This window comes from Macrobrachium nipponense, chromosome 16, assembly GCF_015104395.2.
Source record: "Macrobrachium nipponense isolate FS-2020 chromosome 16, ASM1510439v2, whole genome shotgun sequence".
In the NCBI taxonomy this organism is placed as follows: domain Eukaryota; kingdom Metazoa; phylum Arthropoda; class Malacostraca; order Decapoda; family Palaemonidae; genus Macrobrachium; species Macrobrachium nipponense.
Window position 1 is genome coordinate 29572899 of NC_087209.1, and position 24164 is coordinate 29597062.

The 24164-nt window shown below is 42.2% G+C and overlaps 1 protein-coding gene across 19 annotated transcripts in view; it reads left to right on the forward strand.

Annotated features, from left to right (window-relative positions):
• The window catches only part of LOC135195630 (transcription factor 12-like), a 642011-nt gene extending 638448 nt beyond the window's left edge, over positions 1 to 3563 (forward strand). For all 19 annotated transcript variants that reach the window (XM_064221981.1, XM_064221983.1, XM_064221982.1 and 16 more), the window contains 2 exons: positions 659 to 786; positions 1407 to 3563. In XM_064221981.1, the coding sequence (XP_064078051.1) occupies positions 659 to 786; positions 1407 to 1445 (167 nt within the window). In that variant the 3' untranslated portion in view covers positions 1446 to 3563. The remainder of the gene's footprint in view (positions 1 to 658; positions 787 to 1406) is intronic.
• Positions 3564 to 24164: the final 20601 nt, after the last annotated feature.

A 24164-nucleotide genomic window follows, 5' to 3' on the forward strand; every position in this document is an offset into this window, starting at 1 on the left:
TTAATTCAGATAGTCCCTAGCTAGAATTCAGATGTCTCTCAAACATATGATAGTTTTTGTTACTATTACATATATTATGATAGTTTTTGTTACTATTACATATATTCAGTTTGCCTGCAGTTACAGCATTGCTATATGACCTGATTCTACTAATGTGAAGGTCTTTCAATACAGAAAATAAAATATAGATAGTAATATATCAAAGTATAATTTAATATCATTGCAGTAGGTCAGTACTGGGACAGTTGATGACAATAAATCACCTACAGAGGAAAGAATTTAAATGTAGCTATTCAGCACTATCCTATTTAGGAGCCAGAAAATTTGTATGTATATGGTAAATTTCTTCACAAATACTTACTTGATGTATAAAAGGTTAGCCTTGGATGGAAGTGTACATTTGGTATACTAGTAGTATTTATCAATTGTCTATAAAGAAATAGTCTATTTACTATTACTAAAAAAATTGATAACTTGAGAAAGCATGATTCATTAGCATTATTAATTGTTGATTAAATAGGGAAGAAAGGATTTATATTGATTACCTTGAATTGTATCGATCATTTTGGTTTGCTTGATCAATTTAGTGAGCTGTAATGTTGAAGTTCCGTTGGGATTGTGTTAAACAGTACTGATGAAAAGAATTTTTATTTTACAGAACGAAACTTGAATCCAAAAGCCGCTTGTTTGAAAAGACGTGAAGAAGAGAAATCAGATGGTTCAAAACTACCACCACCTCATTTGCCTCACCCTTCCAGTATGGCCCCGCCCTTTCCAAATTTACCAGTGAGTACATCATTACAGGAATGGTAGCATAAGTTTTTCTGAAAATAATTTCCAAAACAACCGACTGGAGAACTATGGCTTGAAGATATGTTGTGTACAATTTTACCATAGAAATGCATTGTATGAAAGATGCATTGTTATTTTAAAGTTTCCAAAAGGAGTATTTTGGTCTGGCATGCAACCACCACAGGAATTTTAACTCCAAAGTTGATTGATGGATGTCTTATCATTCATGAGATAAAAGTGGTAGTCCAGGTATTGTTTTGGAAAGGACTTAAAGGGTGCTTTTCTGTAGCCTTTCCAAGTTCAGTTTTCTCTCTCAAATTTTAGGTTTAAAATTATGAAAGGTGTGGGAAACTTCTAAATTAATGCGTAAGGAGGAGAATATAATTTCAGCACTAAATTTAGCATGAATGAGAAAATAAAGTAATTTTTTCTTTTTCTTTCCCTATGATGGTCGATGTAAATGGTTATTATTTGACTTCATAAAAATTTATGGGGCCTGTTTGTCTTTGTTTCTTAAAAATTTTATTGCTTGATTAGTTTTATGGTATGTGCATTTAGTCATATAGTGTGTTAATAGCTTATTGAATTTCTAAATCTTGATAAAAATTTTTCAGGGTGATCATCTAAGCCATGGTGGTGCAGGACCACATTAGTGACACGACCACCACTGGCAGCAGTTGTAGTCTACCAGTAGCTACAATGGGGTTATGGTGCCTGCCCTTTCTTTGGAGGGGATGGTGTACAGCTGAGCTGCTCGTCCTAAAGCCTGTGCGAGAGGCAATGTGTGGCGCATCCATGTGGCAGGGGATCGTGACATAGGGCAATTATGTGTTTAGTGTATATTTTTAAGGATCCGAGTTTGGCGAGGGATGGAACAGTGTTGGACAGCTGTTGAGTCACCAGGGCCTCCCATAACCTTCCCCTACCCTGCCCAGTGCAGCTCAGTGTGTGGTCTCTTGCGTGCGATCTTCCACAACATATCTCGCAGCCAATCATATCACAAGGCAGCCTAAGCTTGGTCAATATGTGACAGTGGTCATAGCTTCACTTTTCTTGAATTGTGCAAAATAGTTATGCCAGTCTTGGTGTGTATCTGAGATCCCAAAGAATCTTTGCAAGGTTGAGAGAGGACTCATATTTGTTGTTAAGAATATGGAAAGAGTTATATATTGAGTGACATGATGCCTTGAAGTGTGGAGTGAAGCTGAACAGTGAAGTTTATGAAGGACAGAAATATGGCTAATATATTCACCAGCTATATACTCTGGGCAACAGTTATAAGACCGAGCAATGAACCTGACTTTATTAGGTTAGCATTGTATACATAATTACTATACATTGTGTACAGAATGACTCATTATTTTATTAAAAAAAAACATTTTTAGGTAGGTGATCAGAAAAGAAATATGTACAGAATGCACAATGCTATTATGAACAGATGTCTTACATTGAGGATCATACTAATGAAGCTACCATCATAAAAGTTAGCTTCGGCTGTTGAGCAACTCCTCTTTAATTGCATAATTTTAGTGTAGTTATTAGTGCTTCCCATTTTCCTGTGTTCATCTGCTGACATATATTTGATTTTGTACTCATTATTTAAGAACTGGATCCCTGTGTCCATCTTTTTAAGTCATGAGTGGAAGGAGGCGAATTCAGTCCACAGTGCCTCAATTGGTCAGATTTCATGGGGAAGTCAGTAAAATTATTTGGCAATTAATGGTAACTTATTCTTCAGCTAGGAAAACAGCAGCTTAAAAGACTTTAGTGTAGCTTTATACGAAAAACTTCTTGGTTTTGAAAATTAAATCCTTTGTACTGCAGTTCAAAATTGCAGCTGAACTTAAAATATCGTGTGGCACGAGTGTTATAAAATATGTTGGTCGCAAAATGGTGCGGACTTTTTATATTGCCATGCTAAAACATTCCAATTGAAGTGTTTATGTAACTTTTGTTGGTAAATGCAAACTTGGTCTGTGACCCACTACCAATCCACTCAACTCTTGACTGCACTTGAAATATTATTTACGGTGTATAGATATCAGGATTATGGTAGTATTTCAGGGGAGAAGAAAGGCTTATTAAATATCCAGTTCTATTGGATAACAGATTACCACTATTAAGAAATACAACCATGATTTGATACTTATACTAGACAAATACCTTCTGCATCAGTTTATAATTGTTTGTTCAAGGCACAGCTATTTGGAGAGATTTGAAGCCTCCAGTGTGATTACATTTGCTTTGGACTTGTCTAATGAATTTTGTTCATATCAGATTTGAAATTATTTTGAAGATTATTATATTTTAGTGTGTTTCTCAATCTTGTAGATATAATTTTATAATATTTTTAAAGACATTGTTCTGTTACAGGAGCAGCCAACAAAATATTCACAAAATTTTCTTGTGCATTTTTTGAGAAACCTGATTAAAATTTTGTCAAATATTCCATCCATCCTGGTATGCCTGAGACTTGCAGGAATCTCCTGCTGTTCCTCGTGTTAATGCTCACTTGGTTAAACTCTTACCAACTCACACCTACCCATATTAACTTCATTTCCTCCAAGTTGATGAAGAGGAAGAGGTTTGAGTCGGGCACCAATCTGGCATTTGCCTCAGAGCTTCCAGGCACTGTGGCACTTGACTCAGCCAGATGACGTGATGTGTACAAATACTGTAAGATGAGTGCAGTGGGCGCTGTGTCGGCCTATCCACGAGGGTACTCAACATGGACTTCATCTGTAGAATAATAAATGTGCCATTTTGCATTATTTGCATTTTCTTTGTGCACCCTTTAGGAAACCATAGACGTGCCTTCTCAGACCACTTTAATTTTTACTTTTAAGACTATTTCACAAAGTGATAATTTTTACTTTTAAGAGGATTTCACAAAGTGAAAAGTTTTGTATAAAACTAACCTATTTTGTAAATATTTCAACACTGCAGCATTCCCCGGCATAGAAACCACAAATTTATAGTAGTACTGAAGATTTGCCTCACTTGGCAAACCATTATACAATATTGGAGTATTGTATAATGAGTATTTTTTATTTGCAGGATAAACAAACTGCACAGAAAAATTCATACAATGGCTATGGTGTTCCTATTTGATTGGAAATTTTTAGCTCCATCATGGGATTGCTATCATATTTGCTGTATATTGTAAACCAGAGAGGGGTAATGCGGCATATGACCGTACAAAACTTTGCTGATACAGACACTAGGGCTAACTCATTAACGTTAGTATTGTCACTTGAGCATTTACCAAAAAGGCAGAGATTGATGATGGTTGTAAATTAAAATCTGATATTAAAACACATGAGTATTGTTTAAAAGAGCCTGTTTCATATAAATAGAAGAAAAAAATTAGAAAAAAATAGATGAATAGTACAATTTGCTATTATTAGTTTTAAATTTCTGGTACCAATACGTACAGATGCTCTCTACCCAAAATTGATACCTATCACAAAATGAAAAGTAAATATAATTCTGCCGGTATAGCAATCATAACAGTTGTAATACTAGCCATGTAAGCAGAACAGGATGTAATGGATATGTAAACTATAGTGTAAGGACACCATTTGAAAATGAGTGATATAAGCACAAAATCACCAAAAACTACTGCAGGAAACCCAAGATGATGTCACAGATGAGCAGCACCATGTAAATGATTAGTACTAAAAAATAAAGTACGTATTGTGGAGTATCTAGCAATTGGCTTACCGTTAATTAAAAAATTAAGAAATTACCACACTTGAATTTATACTGTATCAGTATTAGAATTAGACATAAAACTATTGAATTAAGCATAACTAGCAAGTCCATTATATTCAGAGTGCTACCTACAAACATGCGAGAAAAAATGACAATTATGATTGGGTAGTTCCAACCAATTGTTTGCACATGAATGGACTTAACCCTTATGGATCTTTCACCGTAGTCAAAGGAAGATTTTGGAAAGGGGAAAGCAGTAATGCCAAAAATTTTGCTTATTATGCAAATAAGGCAATGAAATGACTGCAAACCTTAACAGTCAGAGAATTGGAGAGATTTCTATTACAACTGACATAGTGAACTCATGTAACCTTAAGGAGAGAGAAAGTTAACCACAGATAATATTTGAATTTAGTTTAAATTTTCCCCACAACATTGCTGTTTATAAGAAAGAGATAATCTGGAAATACAACAAAGGATTAAATCAGGTCAAAGTTGAAAGGAAAGGTATTCACATTTAGTGACCTGCTTCCTTTGAAAAACTGAAATATGATAATGTAAGATGATTTTGGCGGGTGGAGCTTTTCAACTTTACTTTGGCTTCAACTACTATAAGCATATAAGGAGACATCGCAACAAATAATTTGGCCTCATTATGATTGATTGATCTGCTGTGAACAAAACTACGTACATACAATTACTGCATAAGTAAAGAAACCATATAATTTAAAAGGGAGTAAATTAATATGTAAAAATTTATCTATATATTTTTGCAACAATCTACATTCTGTTGCCACGTAATTTCTCATATAGTATAGCAGCCAACCAAACATAATGAATATTGTACTAGGCTCTGAAGCAAAACAAAATAAGTACTAAGAATTATAATTATAAAATATTTGCAAATAAAAGACATGCTAAAATGAAAGTGACTTCCTACTCTATCACCCCAAAACGATTTCCAAGTTTTCCTCCTCTCACATTCATAAAGTACTGCACATTTCTCCCTCAGTCTTGCAAGAAAAGCATTTCTCACAGTAGCCACTGGACAATCTCCAGCCATGAAGTGAAAGGCTCTTCATGGATTAGTGGAACCTTGACAGGAGAAGCTTTCAAAGTCAGTTGGTACTTCAACCAAGAGAGACAGAAGATTTGGGCACCACTAGGCCAAGAGCACATCAATGTACGTAATCATTACTTCTGGAGCTGGGCCTAGAGGTGTTGGAATCATTTATTGCTGTCCTGGGGTTTGGAACTGAAGATAAAAACACAAAGTTTCCTGTATATGTATTCACATGGCAAGCAAGCCAATTACTGTATTTATCAAAGGTCAAAAAGCCTTCTCACCATGCAAGATGTAAAGCTCGTTCCATTCTGTCCATATAATCAGCACCCTGAACCGTACCCGGCCAACAAACAGTTACCCTGCCCACTTGTGTATCTGCTTTGCCAATTTGCAGAGAGGTAGGGACACTTCTTTACTGCTTGTTAATGCCACTACTGTTGTATTTTCACTGATCATCATCATTAACCCTTAAACGCCTATTGGACGTATTTTATGTCGAGATAAATTGTCTGTTGGGTGCTGACTGGACGTAATTTACGTCGACATCGAAAAGTTTTTTTTAAAATTCGCGGAAAAATACTTATAGGCCTACCAGCCAAAAACTTTTGAATCACGCACCTAGGGGGGATGCTGGGAGTTCACGGATCAAGGTGTTGTTTTGTTTAAAATCGTTACGCAGGCGCGCAAGCGCGAATTTCTTTCTTATAGCACTAAAAAGTATCAGTGACACATTCAGAAATTATTTCGTCATTTTGACATAATTTTTGCACCATTTTTAATTAGCCGTTACATGAAGTATTATATATGAAAATGTGCGCAATTTCATGTAGAATACAAAAAAAAAAATACTCATGTGATTGTAGCTTTTATCAGTTTTGAAATATTTTCATATAAATAACGATGTGCCAAAACTTCAACCTTCGGTCAACTTTGACTCTACCGAAATGGTCGAAAAATGCAATTGTAAGCTAAAACTCTTATATTCTAGTAATATTCAATCATTTACCTTCATTTTGCAACATATTGGAAGTCTCTAGCACAATATTTCGATTTATGGTGAATTTATGAAAAAAACTTTTCTTACGTCTGCGTGGTAACTCTTCCGAAAAAATCATACGTGCAATTGTCGTAATGTTTGCACCATTTTTAATTAGCCGTTACATAAAGTTTTATATATGGAAATGTGCGCAATTTTATGCACAATACAACTATAAGCAACCCATGTTTGTAGCTTTTATCAGTTTTGAAATATTTTCATATAAATAACGATAAGTGCAAAAATTTCAACCTTCGGTCAACTTTTACTCTACCGAAATGGTCAAAAAACGCAATTGTAAGCTAAAACTCTTATATTCTAGTAATATTCAATCATTTACCTTCATTTTGCAACAAATTGGAAGTCTCTAGCACTATTTTGATTTAAGGTGAATTTATGAAAAAAAAAATTTTTTTCCTTACATCCGCGCGGTAACTCTTCCGAAAAAATCATATGCGCAATTGTCGTAATGTTTGCACCATTTTAAATTAGCCTTTACATAAAGTTTTATATTTGAAAATGAGCACAATTTCATGTAGAATACAACTTAAAAATGATTGAAGGTTGTAGCTTTTCTCGTTTTCGAAATATTTGCATATAAATTAAGATAAATAGAAAAAACACCACGTTCGGTCAACTTTGACTCGACCGAAATGGTCGAAAAACGCAATTGTAAGCTAACACTCTTACAGTCTACTAATATTCAGTCATTTATCTTCATTTTGAAACAAATTCGAAGTCTTTAGCACAATATTTAGATTTATGGTGAATTTTAAACAAAAACTTTCCTTCCCTCCGCGTGCGGATTCCGCGCAAATCTCCGAAATGCGTACGTCGCATTCTCGGAACATTAGCTCCGTTTCCTATTAGACGTTTCATAGATTTTTATATATGAAAATGTGCGCAATTTCATGTAGAATACAACAAAAAAATAATTGAAGATTGTAGCTTTTCTCATTTCCAAAATATTTGCATATAAAAAATATATAAAAAAAAATTTGACATTCGGTCAACTTTAACTCATCTGAAATGGTCGAAAACTGCAATTGTAAGCTAAAACTCTTACAGTATAGTAATATTCAATCATTTATCTTCATTTTGAAACAAATTGGAAGTCTCTAGAACAATATTTAGATTTATGGTGAATTTAAAAAAAAAAACATTTTTTACGTCTAGGCGTTACGAATTCATGCATCATTTTGTGATAATATTTTCTCTGTGTTGCTTTGATCGTTTTACAATGTGTTATATACCAAAATCATTGCAATTTAGTGTACAATACAACAACAAAAAATTAACTCATTAGCTTTAACCGTTTTGCTCAAAGCGCGATTTGAATACAATTATATATGAAATTTTGTTTTTGTGCTATCATATATCGCATTATTTATATATGATAATGATAATTTTTTTAATTTCTGATGGTTGCATACTAAACTTCAGGCAATGACAAAAAAAGGAGCCAAAAATGAACTCTTAATCTTGAAAACTAAGTGCGCTGTGATTTTTTGAAAAAAATATTTTTTCCGCTTCCGCGCTCACTCTGAGACCACCCAGGCATACGGGAGACAATTTTTAATATACCGCTTAGGCGTTTAAGGGTTAACTGACTCTGCAACCTGTCAAATCCAAAGTGACAACGTCCTCAAGGTGTAACCCCGATCCCTCCTTTGGTACATCAAAGAACAAAAACATCTCCCAATAGGAGGTTCCGATCACCCACCTATTACCTCACAACATCCCCTTAGGTCACAACATTCTTCACAGGTACCAAGAAAGATCTCCAAAACCTGAGATGGTGGTTCCTTCCCATAACAGGAACTGCTTTATGATGACTTTGAGCTTGCTGACATGAAAGTGGTATAGTATAAACTTCCGGCCTACCAGAGTACACTCTCCTTCTGTTTGGGGTAGAGTTCTAATTTCTACCAGTTCACCAAGAGTCCCAGATCATGGTACAAAGTATGTAAGTAATCTTGATTCTGAAGTAACCTCTGAGGTTGGCAGTACCATCAACTTACTGAGATCAAACATTTGTATCCCATCATATGAACCCAAGAGTAAATTAAGGCAAAACTCATAAGTGAATACTTGGGGAGGTTGTCAATACTCTGAAATAAAGAACTTTGAACTAACATTATCCTTTTGCAAATAAACAGGAAGCTTTCCAGAGTCCTGAAGAATGGGTATCTGAGAGATGCATCCTTGGGGACTATAAATTATGATGGAAGCTAACATGGGCAACTGAGTTTCCATCTTGAACCAACCTAATCTGAATGACTGATGACCAACCTACCTACAAGCACCTCAGTGGCATGGTCAGTATGGTCTTCGCCTGGCACCTCAGTGGCCACGAGTTCGATTCTCAGGCATCCCATTGAGGGGTGAGAGATGTATATTTCTGGTGACAGAAGTTCACTCTTGACGTGGTTCGGAAGTCACGTAAAACCGTTGGTCCCGTTGCTGAATAATCACTGGTTCCATGCAACATAAAAACACCATACAAACAAACAACCTCCCTACATTCTTGACTACAAAAGGGTAACTGGAAGCTTGAAGCGCAATCATCATTCAATTCTTGGGCCTCCATTTTTTTTTATCCATACCCTTACCTCTGCCAAAAGGGCCTAAGCAGAAGGCAATCCTCAACATTCCCATCCTCTTTGGAGACTGCCTACCTCAACATCCCCATCCTGGCTAAATGCCAAGGGACGGGATTGGCAGGAAGGTTCACCCAGAGAAAGTGTTGTTTTGGAAGATGGGTGGCTGGTGCATAAGTTTCCTTGGCAGGGGGTTGAAAATCCATTGTGTGACAAGTGGAGTGACATATGTAGGTGTACGGCTATGCTAGGGATTTTTTTTTTTTTTTTTTATGCTTCTTCCAAATTTTTTGACAGATAATACAGTATTACACTGTAAGTTTTAATGAAATAATCAGCATGACAAAAAGGGACTAATTTTAGTGTATTTTCTTAAAATTGATTTTTGTATTTGTCATAATTTTACTGCTGAAAAGATAAAAAACTATAAAATTCACAACCCAATAGAGGCTGTGCAACACATTCGATATCCCATGTGTGTGTAGTACTTAATCATTTATTGCTTTCCAGGCTGAAATATATACGAGTATTTAGAATCTACTAGTCACTTTTTTCCAAATATGTAATTTTTAATATGCTAAAGGTCCAAAAAGCAATATATGATGGTGAAGGTGGGCTTACTCCCGCTCAAGTAAATGATAGAATCCAGATGCATTTACATAAGAATTACTATATAGATATAATCTTCATAACACGAAGATATGTCAATATTTCCTGTGGACGATATTGACAAGAATTACTATAAAGTAACTACAGGAACAAAACCTTATAACAATAAAAAAAATATAAACCACAAGCAATGTAGATACACCAAGACTTTGGACTGGGTCATATTTTAAATAAATTTTTAAGCACACATATTTATGACTAGTAAGTGCATTGTATGTGGTTATCAAGTTTTTACAGAAATGATATGATGTACAGTGTAAAATGTACACATAAGGACATTTATATTTATACTAAATGTATTTTTCTTTACTTGAATATATAACTACATCAAGTATATTACAGTACATAGTGAAACTTAGCTTATGGGGGTTTTGTTTGTATACGTGTAGTGTTTTTACGTTACATGGAACCAGTGGTTATTCAGCAATGGGACCCACGGCTTTACGTGACTTCCAAACCATGTTGAGAGTGAATTTCTATCACCAGAAATACACACCTCAATGGAATGCCAGAGAATCGAACCCACGACCACTGAAGTGGCACACCAGCACCATACCGACCATGCCTCTGAGGTGCTCACATAAATGGGGGTGAACAAAGGGCAGAAAGAGGCAGAAGGTAGACTAGTTGGTTCAAGGGTGGTGCTAATGTATGTTAACCTGGTATAATGACATCCAGACCATTTTCATTAGCTTTCAAATTATCCTACCACACCAGGATTATAATTTTGATTTTGCTCATGAGTCACCTTTCTGAAGATTGCGATGATGATGTGAGATAGAATTATAGTTGCACAGTTTAATGTCTATTTATTTGTATTTATGTCAGAGACACTGGAAATACAAAATAATTAAACTACTCATTCAATTGTCAATTATTTTATGAGTATCTAATTTATTCCTTGAATTGGCCAGTAGATGGTAGTATTCACAACCACAGGTGGTAGTATGAGCATCTGGAAGGGGTGCTACAATGTTTCTGTTTTTCAGCTTTTTCAAATTTCAGAACAGAAGCTTGCTCTTTAAATACACAAGCACAATCTATTTCCAACAAAAACATTATGTGAAACTCTAAAATAAACAGGTTACAAGAAACAATTTGTGTATATATATTTGTGTATTATGTGATATGACAATTTGTCCAAAATTGCATTTTTCCTAACTATACAAACCTGAGGTCCTTTTACAATAGGAAGGTACTAGCGGCAGCTGGATAGGTAGTAAGCTTTCGAACAAGGGGTTCGGTAGTTAACTGCTTGTCCGACAGGTGCGCGCGCGCGACTGGGAGGTAAACAAATCACTTTTGCTTTTGGCCCAAGCAAAAACTGCAGAGTGAGGGGTGGCATGAGGTGGGACTATGTGTAAAAGGACCTCAGGTTTGTATAGTTAGGAAAAATGCAATTTTGGACAAATTGTCATTTGTTCCGACACAGCATACAAACCTTTGGTCCTTTTACAAAAGGAAGACTCACTTCTTGGTGGGAGGAATCTGAGTCTTTTGTGAACAGACTGGTGTTCGCCCAACCTTGGAATGCCTCCCTGGTCGTAAGAGCGAGGGAGGGATCCAAGCCTCTGTCCGATTGATCGGGGTGTGCACCGCAGGATCAATGGTCAGACCTCTGGACCAAGTACTAAGAGAGAGGCAAGCGTATCTCTTCGTACCAGCAAACAAGAACAAGTTCCTATTTGCAAGAGGCAACATAAAGTTATGGTTTGTCTCTTGTTGGCATCCACTTCCCCCCCCTTGTAGGAGGAAGAAAGTGATATTCGCTCCCATCCCTAGTGAAAGGGATAGGATGGGGCTCTGTCGAGTAGCTCACCGGCATCTCGTCCTTATCCAGCAAGGTGATGACCGTATCCCTCTACCCACAGGTAGAGGGGGAGAAAAAGATAGGAAGAGAAGCCAGTCACTTTCTCATTCACTTATCTATTCTTACAGTCACACCAGGACTCGATGCTGTTCAGCCTGCTAGGGTCTGGGTTAGCTACACAACGTGTTGAGCAGCCACCACGGGTCCCAAGGAAAACGATCCAAGGACCTGTGGGCAATATCCAAAAGGTAGAAGGAGGTGCCAGTGGTCTGGTTGTACCGAGACCCCTGCCTTCAGTACCTGCGCCATGGAGAAGTTCTTGTGTAACTCGAGGGAGTGTACTTCTAGGTCATCTTGGTGCTGACGAAGAGTCTTCAACACTCAGCCTGGGATGTCGAGTTTCTTCAGAAAGCGCGGTCGCGCTTTCACAGGACAAAGCAGCATCTCCTTCACATCGAAGGCGGTGAAGTCCATTAGGGAGGGGATTGTGAAGGACTCTAACCGATCGTCAGGAACCGAAGGGTTCTGAGTCTTCGCTACGAAGTCGGTACGAAATCGAGCGTCACGAATCCCCATCCCCTGGATGCTTGACTTCGCAGGAAAAGTCATGCAATTACCTCAGAGGAAAAGAAGGGAATGGTCGTATGACCTATCCCTCTTCTCGACTTCGGTGATGTCCTGTACCCATACTGGTCTATCCGTCTGCAGCGAAGTGTCTCACATTCTCCTATCCCCATGCAGTGAAGTTCTTCTCGGTAGTGGATAGGACACCGACACTCAATGGTGGTGTCGATGGTATGGGTACTGTGACAAGCCGTTAGGACGAAGAAAAGACTGTTATGGAACAACCGAACTAAGTCCACAGCGAAGTTCGTAACTGACTTGGGCGCTCTGACAGCTGCCGACTGACTGCGTTCGGTAGGAGGCAAGTTGTCCAAGCACCCGAGCAAGTCACGTGACCTTCGCCTTAAAAGGGTTATGCCAAGAGACTAAACAAATAATTTGTTCGTCACCGATGCCAGAAGGCGAGGTGATGATTCTCTTAAGGCATGTGCCCAACAGGCGAAAGTCAATTGCCTTCTAGAGACCGAGGTCCCTGATGGCAAGATATCTCTCATAGTATAGTTGATTCTCAGCTAAGGAGAAACAACACTATGTGTCGCTGAAGACGAAGGTGTACAGAAAATGCAACCTACGTCTTCACAGCTGAACCGAGAGAAGGATTCTCAAGATTCTGAACCTGTGCTACAAACACTGAGAACGCTAACCGCTATTCATTGCTGTCCGGTGAGGATCGTAGTTGCAATGAAAGCGGAGCGCTTTTCAGTGATGAAGACAGGGAAATACTGCCTGAAGAACTGCTTCTCATGGGCTGAACATTTGGAAGTAGAGCTGTCAGGTCGGAGAGTAGGCGATGTCTTCTGACACATCTGTTAATTCGGGGCGAGCAATGAATAATTGCACACCTACGAATACGAGATATTTTGAAGACAAACTCAGATGTCTGCAAAAATCATTCGCATTATCGCGGTGCGATGCAGCGGAAGACTAGTACAGACTTCTGTTACCATGCGGTAAACAGAAAGATGAAAGAGTCCAAGAGATATCTCTGTTGAAAATTCTCGCAATGTCGAAGGCGATGAAATCGAGCGTCACAGCAGTAGATGGTCCTTCATTATTGCGAGAATCCCCGTTAATCAGAGACCTAAGTCCATGATTGTTGGGCAGAGATACAGTTCGGTAGTCAATCAAACCAGGGGAGAGAGAGACGTAACCGACCGTGCATCTCCGAGACCTAGCTGATACTGAGCTGCTATCAGGCAGTTCAATACGCAGTAGCTCTCGGTGACTCGTCATCCTGAGTTGCCAGGTAATCCATTATTCCACGAAGGAATGTGTTCGGCTAGAACCATTGAGCATAAAGAATACGCTCGAGCAATTATATTTAAACGAAACGGATTTCGGTAAATACAAAAGCTGATTTGGTGTTGTCATGACAATACCAAGTATCTAAAATCGAAACTGATAACTGCTGGGAGGTTGCAGGCAACCCCGAGTTGCAGTTCAATTAAGATACAATTCGTCTCGGTCACAAACCGTAGAGTTAACTACGGTATGCGCCTACCCCCCGGACAATTCAGCTGTTAAAAGAATCATGTCGCGAGGGTAATATACGGAGTATATTTGTAGGTTCTGTACCAAGACCTCCATCCTAAATTCTTTTCCTCTCGAGGAATGAGAATAAGGATTGGAGATCGACCGCCTTCATTCTCTAGTCAAGAGAGTGAAGGAGAAGTCTTTCCCAAAGGAAAGCTTCACTGGTGAACAGAATACCGAAGACGATAGTTCAAGCCAAACTGGAAGTTCCCGTCCGTTCTTCTCTATTCCAGGTTAATCGCCTACTGTGAGATACTCTTCTTCAGCAGCAGTCTTCTTCCAAATGCTAGAAATTACAGGAATTCGAGCACGAGGTTCCCAATTATCGTGTAACAATTATCGGGGATTCTCACTCACTTTGGACCGTGGTCTCGCCTAAGTGTTTGGAGATCGTAAAAAACTCGAACACTCTGAGTGCGCTAGAAATTCCGTAGAATTCTAAGCACTCTGCGAAACCCCCACCGAATTCGTCAAACGATATCGGCTGGTGGTCCTCTCGATTCCCGTAGAAATCGAGAAAGGGGCAGGATCCCTCCTCAACGACCGGGGCTTACATCAGGTAGGACCCGAAGGTCCCCCTGGTAGCGCAGCCCCTAACGTGGGATCTTACAGAGAAATCTCTGTAGGATCCCTCCCCTTTCCCTCGTAGCCGTAAGGAGAGAGGGAATGGGGGAGGAATTGGATACTGGCTCGCCTTCCCAGCGGAACTAGCAGTTGGAGAAGAAAAGGAGCAGCCATCGCCCTACGGCGATGGCCTCTCAGAGCCTGGGAAAACGTATCGTCAGGAGAAAACGTTTTCCCGAGGAGGGTTACGAACTCATACTGTAGGTAAGGGTCTGCCGCCACTGTGAACGTCGTCTGGGTGGGGCTGATCGACACCTGACAGGAGAGAGCCGATACCGTCCTCCGACTCATTCCAGTCCTCGTCGAGGTCGAAACCTCTCAGGAGGACCGAAGGGGTATTCAAATACGGTGTCCGAAGACACGTAGAAACGCCTCTGTCGCAGTAGAGGAGGTGAAGTAGCTTGTTCGACCGGCCAGAACTGAGAGAGCCTTCTTGTCCGGAGACGAGAGACTACCTGGTTCAACACAGTCGGCAAGCTCCGATCGCGGCAGACCCACCGTCGATTTGGGTTCCCTCTCGGGCCCCAAAACGACTCGAGCCGAGACGTGGCTCTGCTGGTGGGAGCGGCGATCCTTCAACGAGGTCGTTGTGCTGACGAATCAGCGCCATAACCTCGGCAAAGTTCCTCTGGATCTCGGAAGTCACAGCATCTTGCAGAGTAGGACCGTTAAGCCCTTCAAACAAGAGCATATTCCGAGAACCTTCCTCCTAAGAAGGGGGAACAGCGACAGCCCTCTCGGTCTTCTCCATCCACTTGCGCATACGTCCTGGCCGGTCCAAGAACCGTGCCTGGCACGTAGGGCGTCGTGGTGGGATCATGAGGGGCGCACCCCTCACGATCACTCCTCAATACCTCGCTCCTCCCGGTGTAACCCGAGGAGGTTGAAGGTACGGGAGAGGCAGACCTGACGCTCCCTCCTCGCTCGCTGGCAGAACCAGCAGGCTTGGAGGGCTGCAGGCGATCGTCAACCCGCGGTGGCGATCGAGCTGCAGGCCTGGTCGAACCGTCTCGCTGTGGAGAACGGCTGGACTGAGCACAGCGGCCCCGATCTCGAGTGTCAGAAGAGCTGGTGCTGGTTGCCGTATCCGATCGCTCTCTGTGAGAGCGACGGTCAGGCGACCTGCAGGCTCCACTGTCACAGTGAGACCGGTGCTTGTCCTCACGGCACATCACGTCGCTGGTTCCAGCCGTGGCTGGCACCGGCGAACGGGGGGACCTCTTCCCAGCCTCAGCCCGTGGCCGGGCGTGGACCAGTCACGTCCCCCCCCGGGTAGCCAGCTGGTCGCCGCGAGAGCGAGAGCTGGTCTGGTGAGAGTCGCGTGAGCGGCTGTCACCAGTCTTCCGCCCCGTGCCGTGAACCTGACGCTGAGCGGGCTCAGAGGTCTGGTTCCTGGCTGCACGGTCGCTGGTAGGCGACCGTACACTCGGTACCTCCCGCGAACGAGAGGCCGAGACGGACCCTGATGCAGTGGCAGAACCACTGACATCAGGCGAGGAAGTACCGGTGTTAGCCGGTACCCCTCTGGTCCCCGTAGTCTTCTTCCTTGCGGAAGAAGAGACGGGCCCGCTCCGAAGGAGCATGAGGACCAGCGGAAGGAACCCTCCCGTCCCACCGAGGTGAGACGGGTCCCGAGAAGCTCCCGAGGGAGACTTCTTAGGAGGGAGGAGGCAACCTTCTTCTTCCTCGGCTGTGAAGCCTTAGAAGTCGAAGGGGAAGAGGCGGCAGCCGACAACGATGAAGAAGATGAAGACGACGACGACGACACCTCCCTCCTCTTCTTCGTCAGCTTCCTCAGGACAGACATAAGATCTGCTATCCAGGGCGGAGCCGGGGCTGCTGTAGCCGAAGCCACAGGGCCCGGACGCACCTGTACAGACAGACCAAAGTCTGGGGTAGTACCACCACGAACAGGGACGACGTCAGTAGGTATGGGCATCTCAGGAACAGCAGGCACAGCCAGCACAGCATCGGTAGGGACAGCCAGCGCAGCAACGGCAGGGACAGCCAGCGCAGCAACTGCATGGACAGTCAGCCCAGAATCGGCAGGTACGGCAGGCAGTACCGGAAACACAGGAAGTGGAGCAGCAGCCAGCAACATCCTGGTACCAGGCGGCAGGGTCCAGGGGCGAGCTCTAGGGCAGCGGAAGTGTGGTCGCGGCAGCGCGGCAACCACGAGCGGCGGCGGCACGCCCCCCTCTCGGTACGGCGAACGGCACTTCACAGCGGCTGTAGGCAAGACTGTTACCATGTGAGGCGAGTACACCAGGTGAGGAGGGACGTCATCACCTGGAGCGTGGTCACCACTCCATGGGTGACCGCAGTAGGCCCAGACATAGAACCGCAGCCCCTGGACACTAGCACGCCCTGCAAATGGAAGGACGCCCATACCTCACCAAGGTCCACCCTCGTGGCAGTAGCACCTGCGGAAATAACAGTAGTAGTGATTAGTGGGGGGGAGTCCCCTCGCGCGGGGGGGTGAGCCCCACACCGAACGAGTGGAAGACCCCGAATACAATTGTACATCGGGCACCGAGCGCCCTCCCCCGCGCTCGACGGATCGGGAAGGGCCATCTGTGGGAGCTGAGCGGGGGGGGGGGTGGATTCTCTTTCCCCACCCCCACACAGCACCCATGTACCCAACAATAATAATAAGAGCCCGAGAGCAATCGTGCCCTCGGCCCGAATGCAAGGGCATAAGGATCAATTCCCTGACTGAGCGGAACTTGAACCAAATAAATATTGATGCAATCAATAATAAAAGGAATAAAATGAAAAGAATCTTGCATTACGATTCACTTCACAATGAATAAGGGCTCGGATCGAGCGCATTTGCGCCCTCGGTACCGAGCGCAAGGGTAAAAGGATCCATTCCCGATTATGAACGGAAACCTTGATCCATAATGAATTGATGCAATCAAAATATATATGAAAATGAAAAAGAATACCGTACTTGCGATTCCACTTCCATACAGAATAAGTTTTCGTGCCGAGCGCATTCGCTCGGCAACGAGCATACAGGTCAAAAAAATATAAATGAAAAGGGCACTTACGATTTTCATCTACACATTTCCAACCAAAATATAAGCTCGGAGCGAGCGCTTTTCCCCCAGCCCTCGGCACCGAGCATACACAATACGAGGATCATTTCTGGGAAAAATAAAAGAATTCCCGCACTTACGCCCTTCAGTCCCCGGCACTCGGGTAATCGGAGGGCGTAGAGAAACCAAGATCCTTTAATTCACAATTGAATTCAATGGAAATAAATATGAAATTATTGTACTTACAATTCAGTTTCACTAGATAAATAGAAAAAGAAAAACACAACCATGCGAAAGCAACGACGATGAAGCGGGCAGAGAGCGATGATACACGTCTACACGCCAGCAGGCCGAAAGCAAAAGTGATTTGTTTACCTCCCAGTCGCGCGCGCGCGCCTGTCGGACAAGCAGTTAACTACCGAACCCCTTGTTCGAAAGCTTACGACCTATCCAGCTGCCGCTAGTACCTTCCTATTGTAAAAGGACCGAAGGTTTGTATGCCGTGTCGGAACAAATGTATTTTCAGTAGATTACACAATGCTAGGCTTTCTGTGCTTGTCTCGGTTTCAGTAGATATCACTGATAATGCATATTATATCCGAGTTAGCTTATAACTACTAAATAGGCCTAGAGGCCAAAGTTCATTTTAAATGCAAATCTTCATACGGATATTAAAGCAGGCTTACTGGCATTTTCTCATGTCTAAGAATTCATCAATAATTAGCAACCACTTATAACTTCATGCATGACACTAGCATAAACAACAGTAGATACATACTTACATAAACAATCAAATCGAAAAACAGTCGTCTGCTGATGTCAGTTACCATAACTAACATGTTTATTAGGGGTTACATTACCGTTGTCAACTTGTTAAAAATTTGTTAATTTTCAATGGTGATTTCCATAAATAAGAATAAAATAAGTCTTCATTCACTCTTCACTCAATGGAGAGGAAAGTGTTAAGAAAGTATACCACAGGCCAGGAACGACACTCCAGGCATGGATTGGTAACGTTACAAAAATTAGCACAACATCTAAAAGTTGCATGGGGTCAGTCAAGGAGGAAGCTAGGAATCGTGAATATGGGAATCCTGGAAGGCCTGGACACGCGCTGTCAAGCCCAGGACTTCTTGGATGAATCCATATTAACAGAAAGCACACACAGACACCCAAAAAAGAGCAGGAAGGCATCTTGGGCTATCCAAAAACCCAGCCACACAGACACCCAAAAAAGAGCAGGAAGGCATCTTGGGCTATCCAAAAACCCAGCTTGGGAAGGAGAGCAAACCAAACACTCGCTCTCCACGGTGGTTGAAGAAGACTAAATGCGTGTCACGAGGCTCATGTGTGGTTGATGACCACTCTCCACCTCTTCTACGCACGAGATGCCAGATGTCACAGATTATTTGCATATACTACAATCTTTAACTGGCACCAGATTTATCCTATTGTTAGTTAAGACCTCAGGTTTGTTAGCTATGAAAAATACAAATTGATTAAAAATTTGTCATGTTATAGTTGTGGCAGAAGTGTGTAAGCCCCAAAATGTTTTGGAAGAGCCAAAAGCAACATCTGACACGTACTGGCGAAATCATCTTTACATAATTTAATTTACTGCATTTATGTATAAAAGTAAGTTGCATTTGTTCCTACACGATATACAAACTCTTGGTCCTTTATATTAGGAATACGGTCGTTAAATTCTTGAACAAGGTGGTTAGGCAGTAACTACTGTCTGGTAGGTGGGTAAGCCCAACTGCCTGGATGTAAACACTCCACTTTGCTTTCAGCTGTCTGCCGATGAAGACTTATGTTTGTGAGCTCTTGCTGACTAGCCATTAACCACAACTTTCCTGGTGGGATCCTTCTTTTGTTAATTTGAATGAATTTTATATATATATATATATATATATATATATATATATATATATATATATATATATATATATATATATATATATATATATATATATATATATATATATATATATATATATATATACATATATATATATATATGCACACGTATATAATATTCATTCGGACTCTCCAGATTCTCGGACTCATACATTTGTAGATTTCTCTGGAACATTTCCCCCATTATTCGCAGTATTTTCCTATGAGAAATATCCACAAATTCCTATTTTTTTTTTTTATCAGTTTCAGCATAAAATGATATTGTTAAGATACAATAAAGTTTTGTACATACTTACCTGGCAGATATATACTTAGCTATAGACTCGGTCGTCCCGACAGAATTTCAAAACTCGCGGCACACGCGACAGGTAGGTCAGGTGATCCACCATTCCCGCCGCTGGGTGGCGGGGTCTGGAACTATTCCCGTTTTCTAAGCCATAATTTCTCTTACACCTGTCTCCTGAGGGGAGGCTGGGTGGGCCATTAATCGTATATATCTGCCAGGTAAGTATGTACAAAACTTTATTGTATCTTAACAATATCATTTTTGTACAAGTAACTTACCAGCAGATATATACTTAGCTGATTGGCACCCTTGGTGGCGGGCAAGAGACAGCTAAAAACAAAATAATACTTAACTAAATACATTAAAAAAACAGGGAAAAAACAACCTATGTTCTTGGATAACATAATCCATAGTTCCTACCTTATTGGGCTGAAGACTTCATGACTACTGTCGATGAGTCTGCTTGCCTCAAGAGTTTCAACGAGGAATGAACCTATGGTTGAATAACTCTTGGATCGTGTCAATGGGGGCTAGCCCGCTTACGCGACAGAGCCTATACTGGATCGTACCAATGGGGCTGACCCACGTTACATGGTAGAGCCTTGACCTTTTGTCATATCAATGGAGACTCGCCCTCTTACATGACAGAGTTAAGGTTATTAAACAAATCACAAAGAGCACTGAAGCCAATCCTGATCACCTGACCATGTTAGTCTTGTTACAATCTATGAATTGTAAGAGGGTCCCTATTCCCTCTGACAATTAACCAATAAAAACAACCACCAATAAACAGTAATTTAAGCCTTAAACTAAATAGGAAGGATTAGCCTCAGCCCCTTCTCCCAGCACTGAATTCGCCGAAACATACGCTCCCAGAGCAAAGCACTTTTCGTACGAAATTTTAACATCTCTTAGGTAATTCGAGGCGAACACCGAATTACATCTCCAAAATGTCGACTCTATAAGAGCCTGAAGCGACCATGTTTTGTGAAAAGCCATCGACGTAGCTATGGTCTCACTTCATGAGCTCTCACTCTGAGAACCTTGAAATGCTCTTCTTCGCATTTAAGGTGAGCTTCCCTTATTACATCTTTTATGAAGAATGTAAGGGCGTTCTTAGAAATCGCTCTTTTCGGATCTCTTACAGAGCACCAAAGACTTTCTTCTGTACCTTTCAGCAACTTCTTCTTCTCCAGGTAGAACTTGAGTGCCCTGACTGGACACAAAGTCCTTTCTAGTTCTCTCCCTGTTAATGAAGATATTCCTTTTATCTCAAAGCTTCTTGGCCAAGGCTTTGAGGGATTTTCATTTTTCGCTAGAAAAAATGGTTGAAAGGAGCAAATCGCTGAATCTTTCTTAAACCCCACTTTTACCTTCCAAAGCTTGCAACTCGCTCACTCTCTTGGCTGTTGCTAACGCAAAAAGGAATAAAGACTTTCTTGTTAAGTCCCTAAACGAAGCTGCGTGAGACGGTACGAATTTTTCCGACATTAGGAACTTGAGGACCACATCCAAGTTCCAGCTAGGCTTCTTGATTACATGTTCTTTCGTGGTCTCAAAAGACCTTATAAGGTCATGAAGATCTTTATTGTTTGTCAGATCTATTCCTCTATGTCGAAAAAACTGAGGCCAGCATACTTCTGTAACCCTTCACTGTTGATACTGCCAGGTTACAGTCTTTTCTCAAATATAGGAGAAAATCTGCGATTTCAGTTACAGAGGTACTGGAGGAGGATATTTTCTTTTCCCTACACCATCTTCTAAACAACTCCCACTTCGGACTGATATACTTTAGTTAAGTGGAGACTCTTCTGGCTCTTGCAATAGCCTTCGCCACTTCTCGTGAAAAGCCCCTTGCTCTGACAAGTCCTTCGACAGTCTGAAGGCGGTCAGACTTAGAGCGGGGAGGTTTTTGTGAAACCTGTCGAAGTGGGGTTGTTTGAGAAGATCGTTCCTTAGTGGAAGCGATCTTGGAAAATCCACTAACCACTCCGCACCTCTGTGAACCAATCGAGAGCCGGCCAAAAGGGAGCGATGAGGGTCATTCTTGTTCCTTCCGAGCAAGCGAACTTCCTCAACACTTCTCCTACTATCTTGAAAGGAGGGAAGGCGTACGCGTCCAAAGCCGTCCAATCTAGCAGAAAGCTGTCTACTGCTACTGCTTGAGGATCCGAGATTGGGGAGCAATAGGTTTCTAATCTGTGGTTCTTGTTGGTCGCGAACAGGTCTATATTGGGCCTTCCCCACAGATGCCACAGTTGTTGGCAAATCTGAGGATTGAGAGTCCATTCCGTGGGTAGGACTTGATCTTTTCTGCTTAACAGATCTGCCCGGACATTTTTCTCTCCCTGTACAAACTTGTGAGGAGAGAGATCTTCCTTTCCTGTGCCCAAATCAGCAGATCCTTTGCTGATTCGTACAGGGAAAAGGAATGCGTCCCCCCTTGCTTCTTTATATAAGCGAGGGCTGTTGTGTTGTCCGAGTGAATCTGAATCCCCAGACCTGAGACCTGTTCCTCGAAATGAACCAAAGCTAGATGAATGGCTGTTAGCTCTTTCTTGTTGATGTGCCAGGACACTTGTTCTCCTTCCCAAATGCCTGACACTTCTTGCGAACCTAGGGTCGCTCCCCACCCTGAATCTGAGGCGTCTGCAAAACAACGCTAGGCGGCGGGGGTTCTGTAAGCGAAGGGAGATTCCTTTGCTTAGTTTCTGTGGATCTAACCACCACGGATATTCTCCTTGATCCGTTTCGAGATTGGAAAAGTCTCTCCCAGATTGTTGGACTTCCAATCCCACTTCTCCTTCAGATAAAATTGAAGGGGTCGTAGGTGAAGTCTTCCTAAGGAAACGAACTGTTCCATCGAGGAGAGGGTCCCCAGCAAGCTCATCCATTCCCTCGCGGAACAATGTTCTTTCCTTAAGAAGACTGACACCTTTTCTAGGCAGCGTTCTCTCCTTTCCTGCGAAGGATACGCTAGAAAATCCTGAGAATCCATCTGAATCCCCAGATAGACAATACTTTGCTGGGGAGTCAGCTGGTTTCTCGTGATTTACTAAAAGTCCTAAGGACTTTGTCAACTTTAGAGTCACTAAAAGGTCCTCCAGACATTTTTTCTCCGATTGGGCTCTTATTAGCCAATCGTCCAGATATAACGAGATCCTGATCCCCTCCAGATGTAGCCAATAAGCTACATTCTTCATGATGTCCGTAAAGACTTGAGGGGCAGTCGAAAGTCCGAAGCACATCGCTCGGAACTGGAACACTTTCCCTTGGAACATGAACTTCAGATATTTCCTTGCTGCCGGATGAATTGGCACATGGAAATACGCATCCTGAAGGTCCAGGGACACCATCCAGTCCCCTGGACGAAGAGCAGATAGAACAGAGGAAGACGTCTCCATTGAAAATTTCTTCTTCAAGACAAAGAAATTCAGGGCACTGACGTCTAGAAACTGGTCTCCATCCCCCCGATGCTTTCGGTACCAGGAATAGCCGATTGTAGAATCCTGGGGACTGGAGATCTTGAACCAGTTCTACCGCTTCCTTGGAAATCATCTGTTCCACTGCTTGCAACATAGCAAGCTTTCGGACCGGATCCGAGTATCTGGCGGTTAACTCCCTTGGAGTTGTCGTCAAGGGAGGATTTTCCCTGAAGGGGATCAAGTATCCTTTTTTCAGGATAGAGAGGGACATGGAGTCCGCTCCCTTCTGCGCCCAGACTTTGGCAAAGTGGAGTAGCCTGGCGCCTACTTTCGTCTGGAGGACTTGCTGTTCATCTAGACTTCCCGAAGGACCTTCTAGATGGTCTACTCTTTCTCTCTGGTCTTCTACCTCTAAGAGGGGCTCTAGAAGAGGAGGCCCCTCGAAAGGGCTGAACAAAAGAGGGTCTCTCTTTCTTCTCTATCGGCACTGCCGGCCTAAACTTCTTGGCTGAGTGCGTGAGTAGATCTTGAGTTGCCTTCTCCGTAAGAGATTTCGAAACCTCTCTAACCGTCTCTTGTGGAAAAAGGTGCGGGGATAAAGGAGCAAAAAGAAGAGATGTCCTTTGCAAGGGTGATACTGCTCTTGCTAAGAAAGAGCTAAAGACAGATCTCTTCTTCAAAACTCCCGTCCCAAAAAGAGAGGCAACTTCCACAGAACCGTCCATGACTGCTCTGTCCAGGCAAGCCAGGACGCTCGAAAGTTCCTCCATGGAAACAAAGTCCGTGTCCTGAGCTCTCTTCGCTAATGCTCCTAACGCCCAGTCCATAAAGTTGAAGACTTCAAGGGTTTTAAAGAGGCCCTTTAGAAGGTGGTCCAGCTCACACATGCCCCAAGTCGCCTTAGCAGACAGCAACGACTTCCTCCTAGCAGAGTCCACTAAGGAAGCAAAATCCGCATCCGCGGAAGAAGGCAGGCCTAACCCCATCGGCTCTTTGGTCTCGTACCACCTTCCTGGTTTGCCTG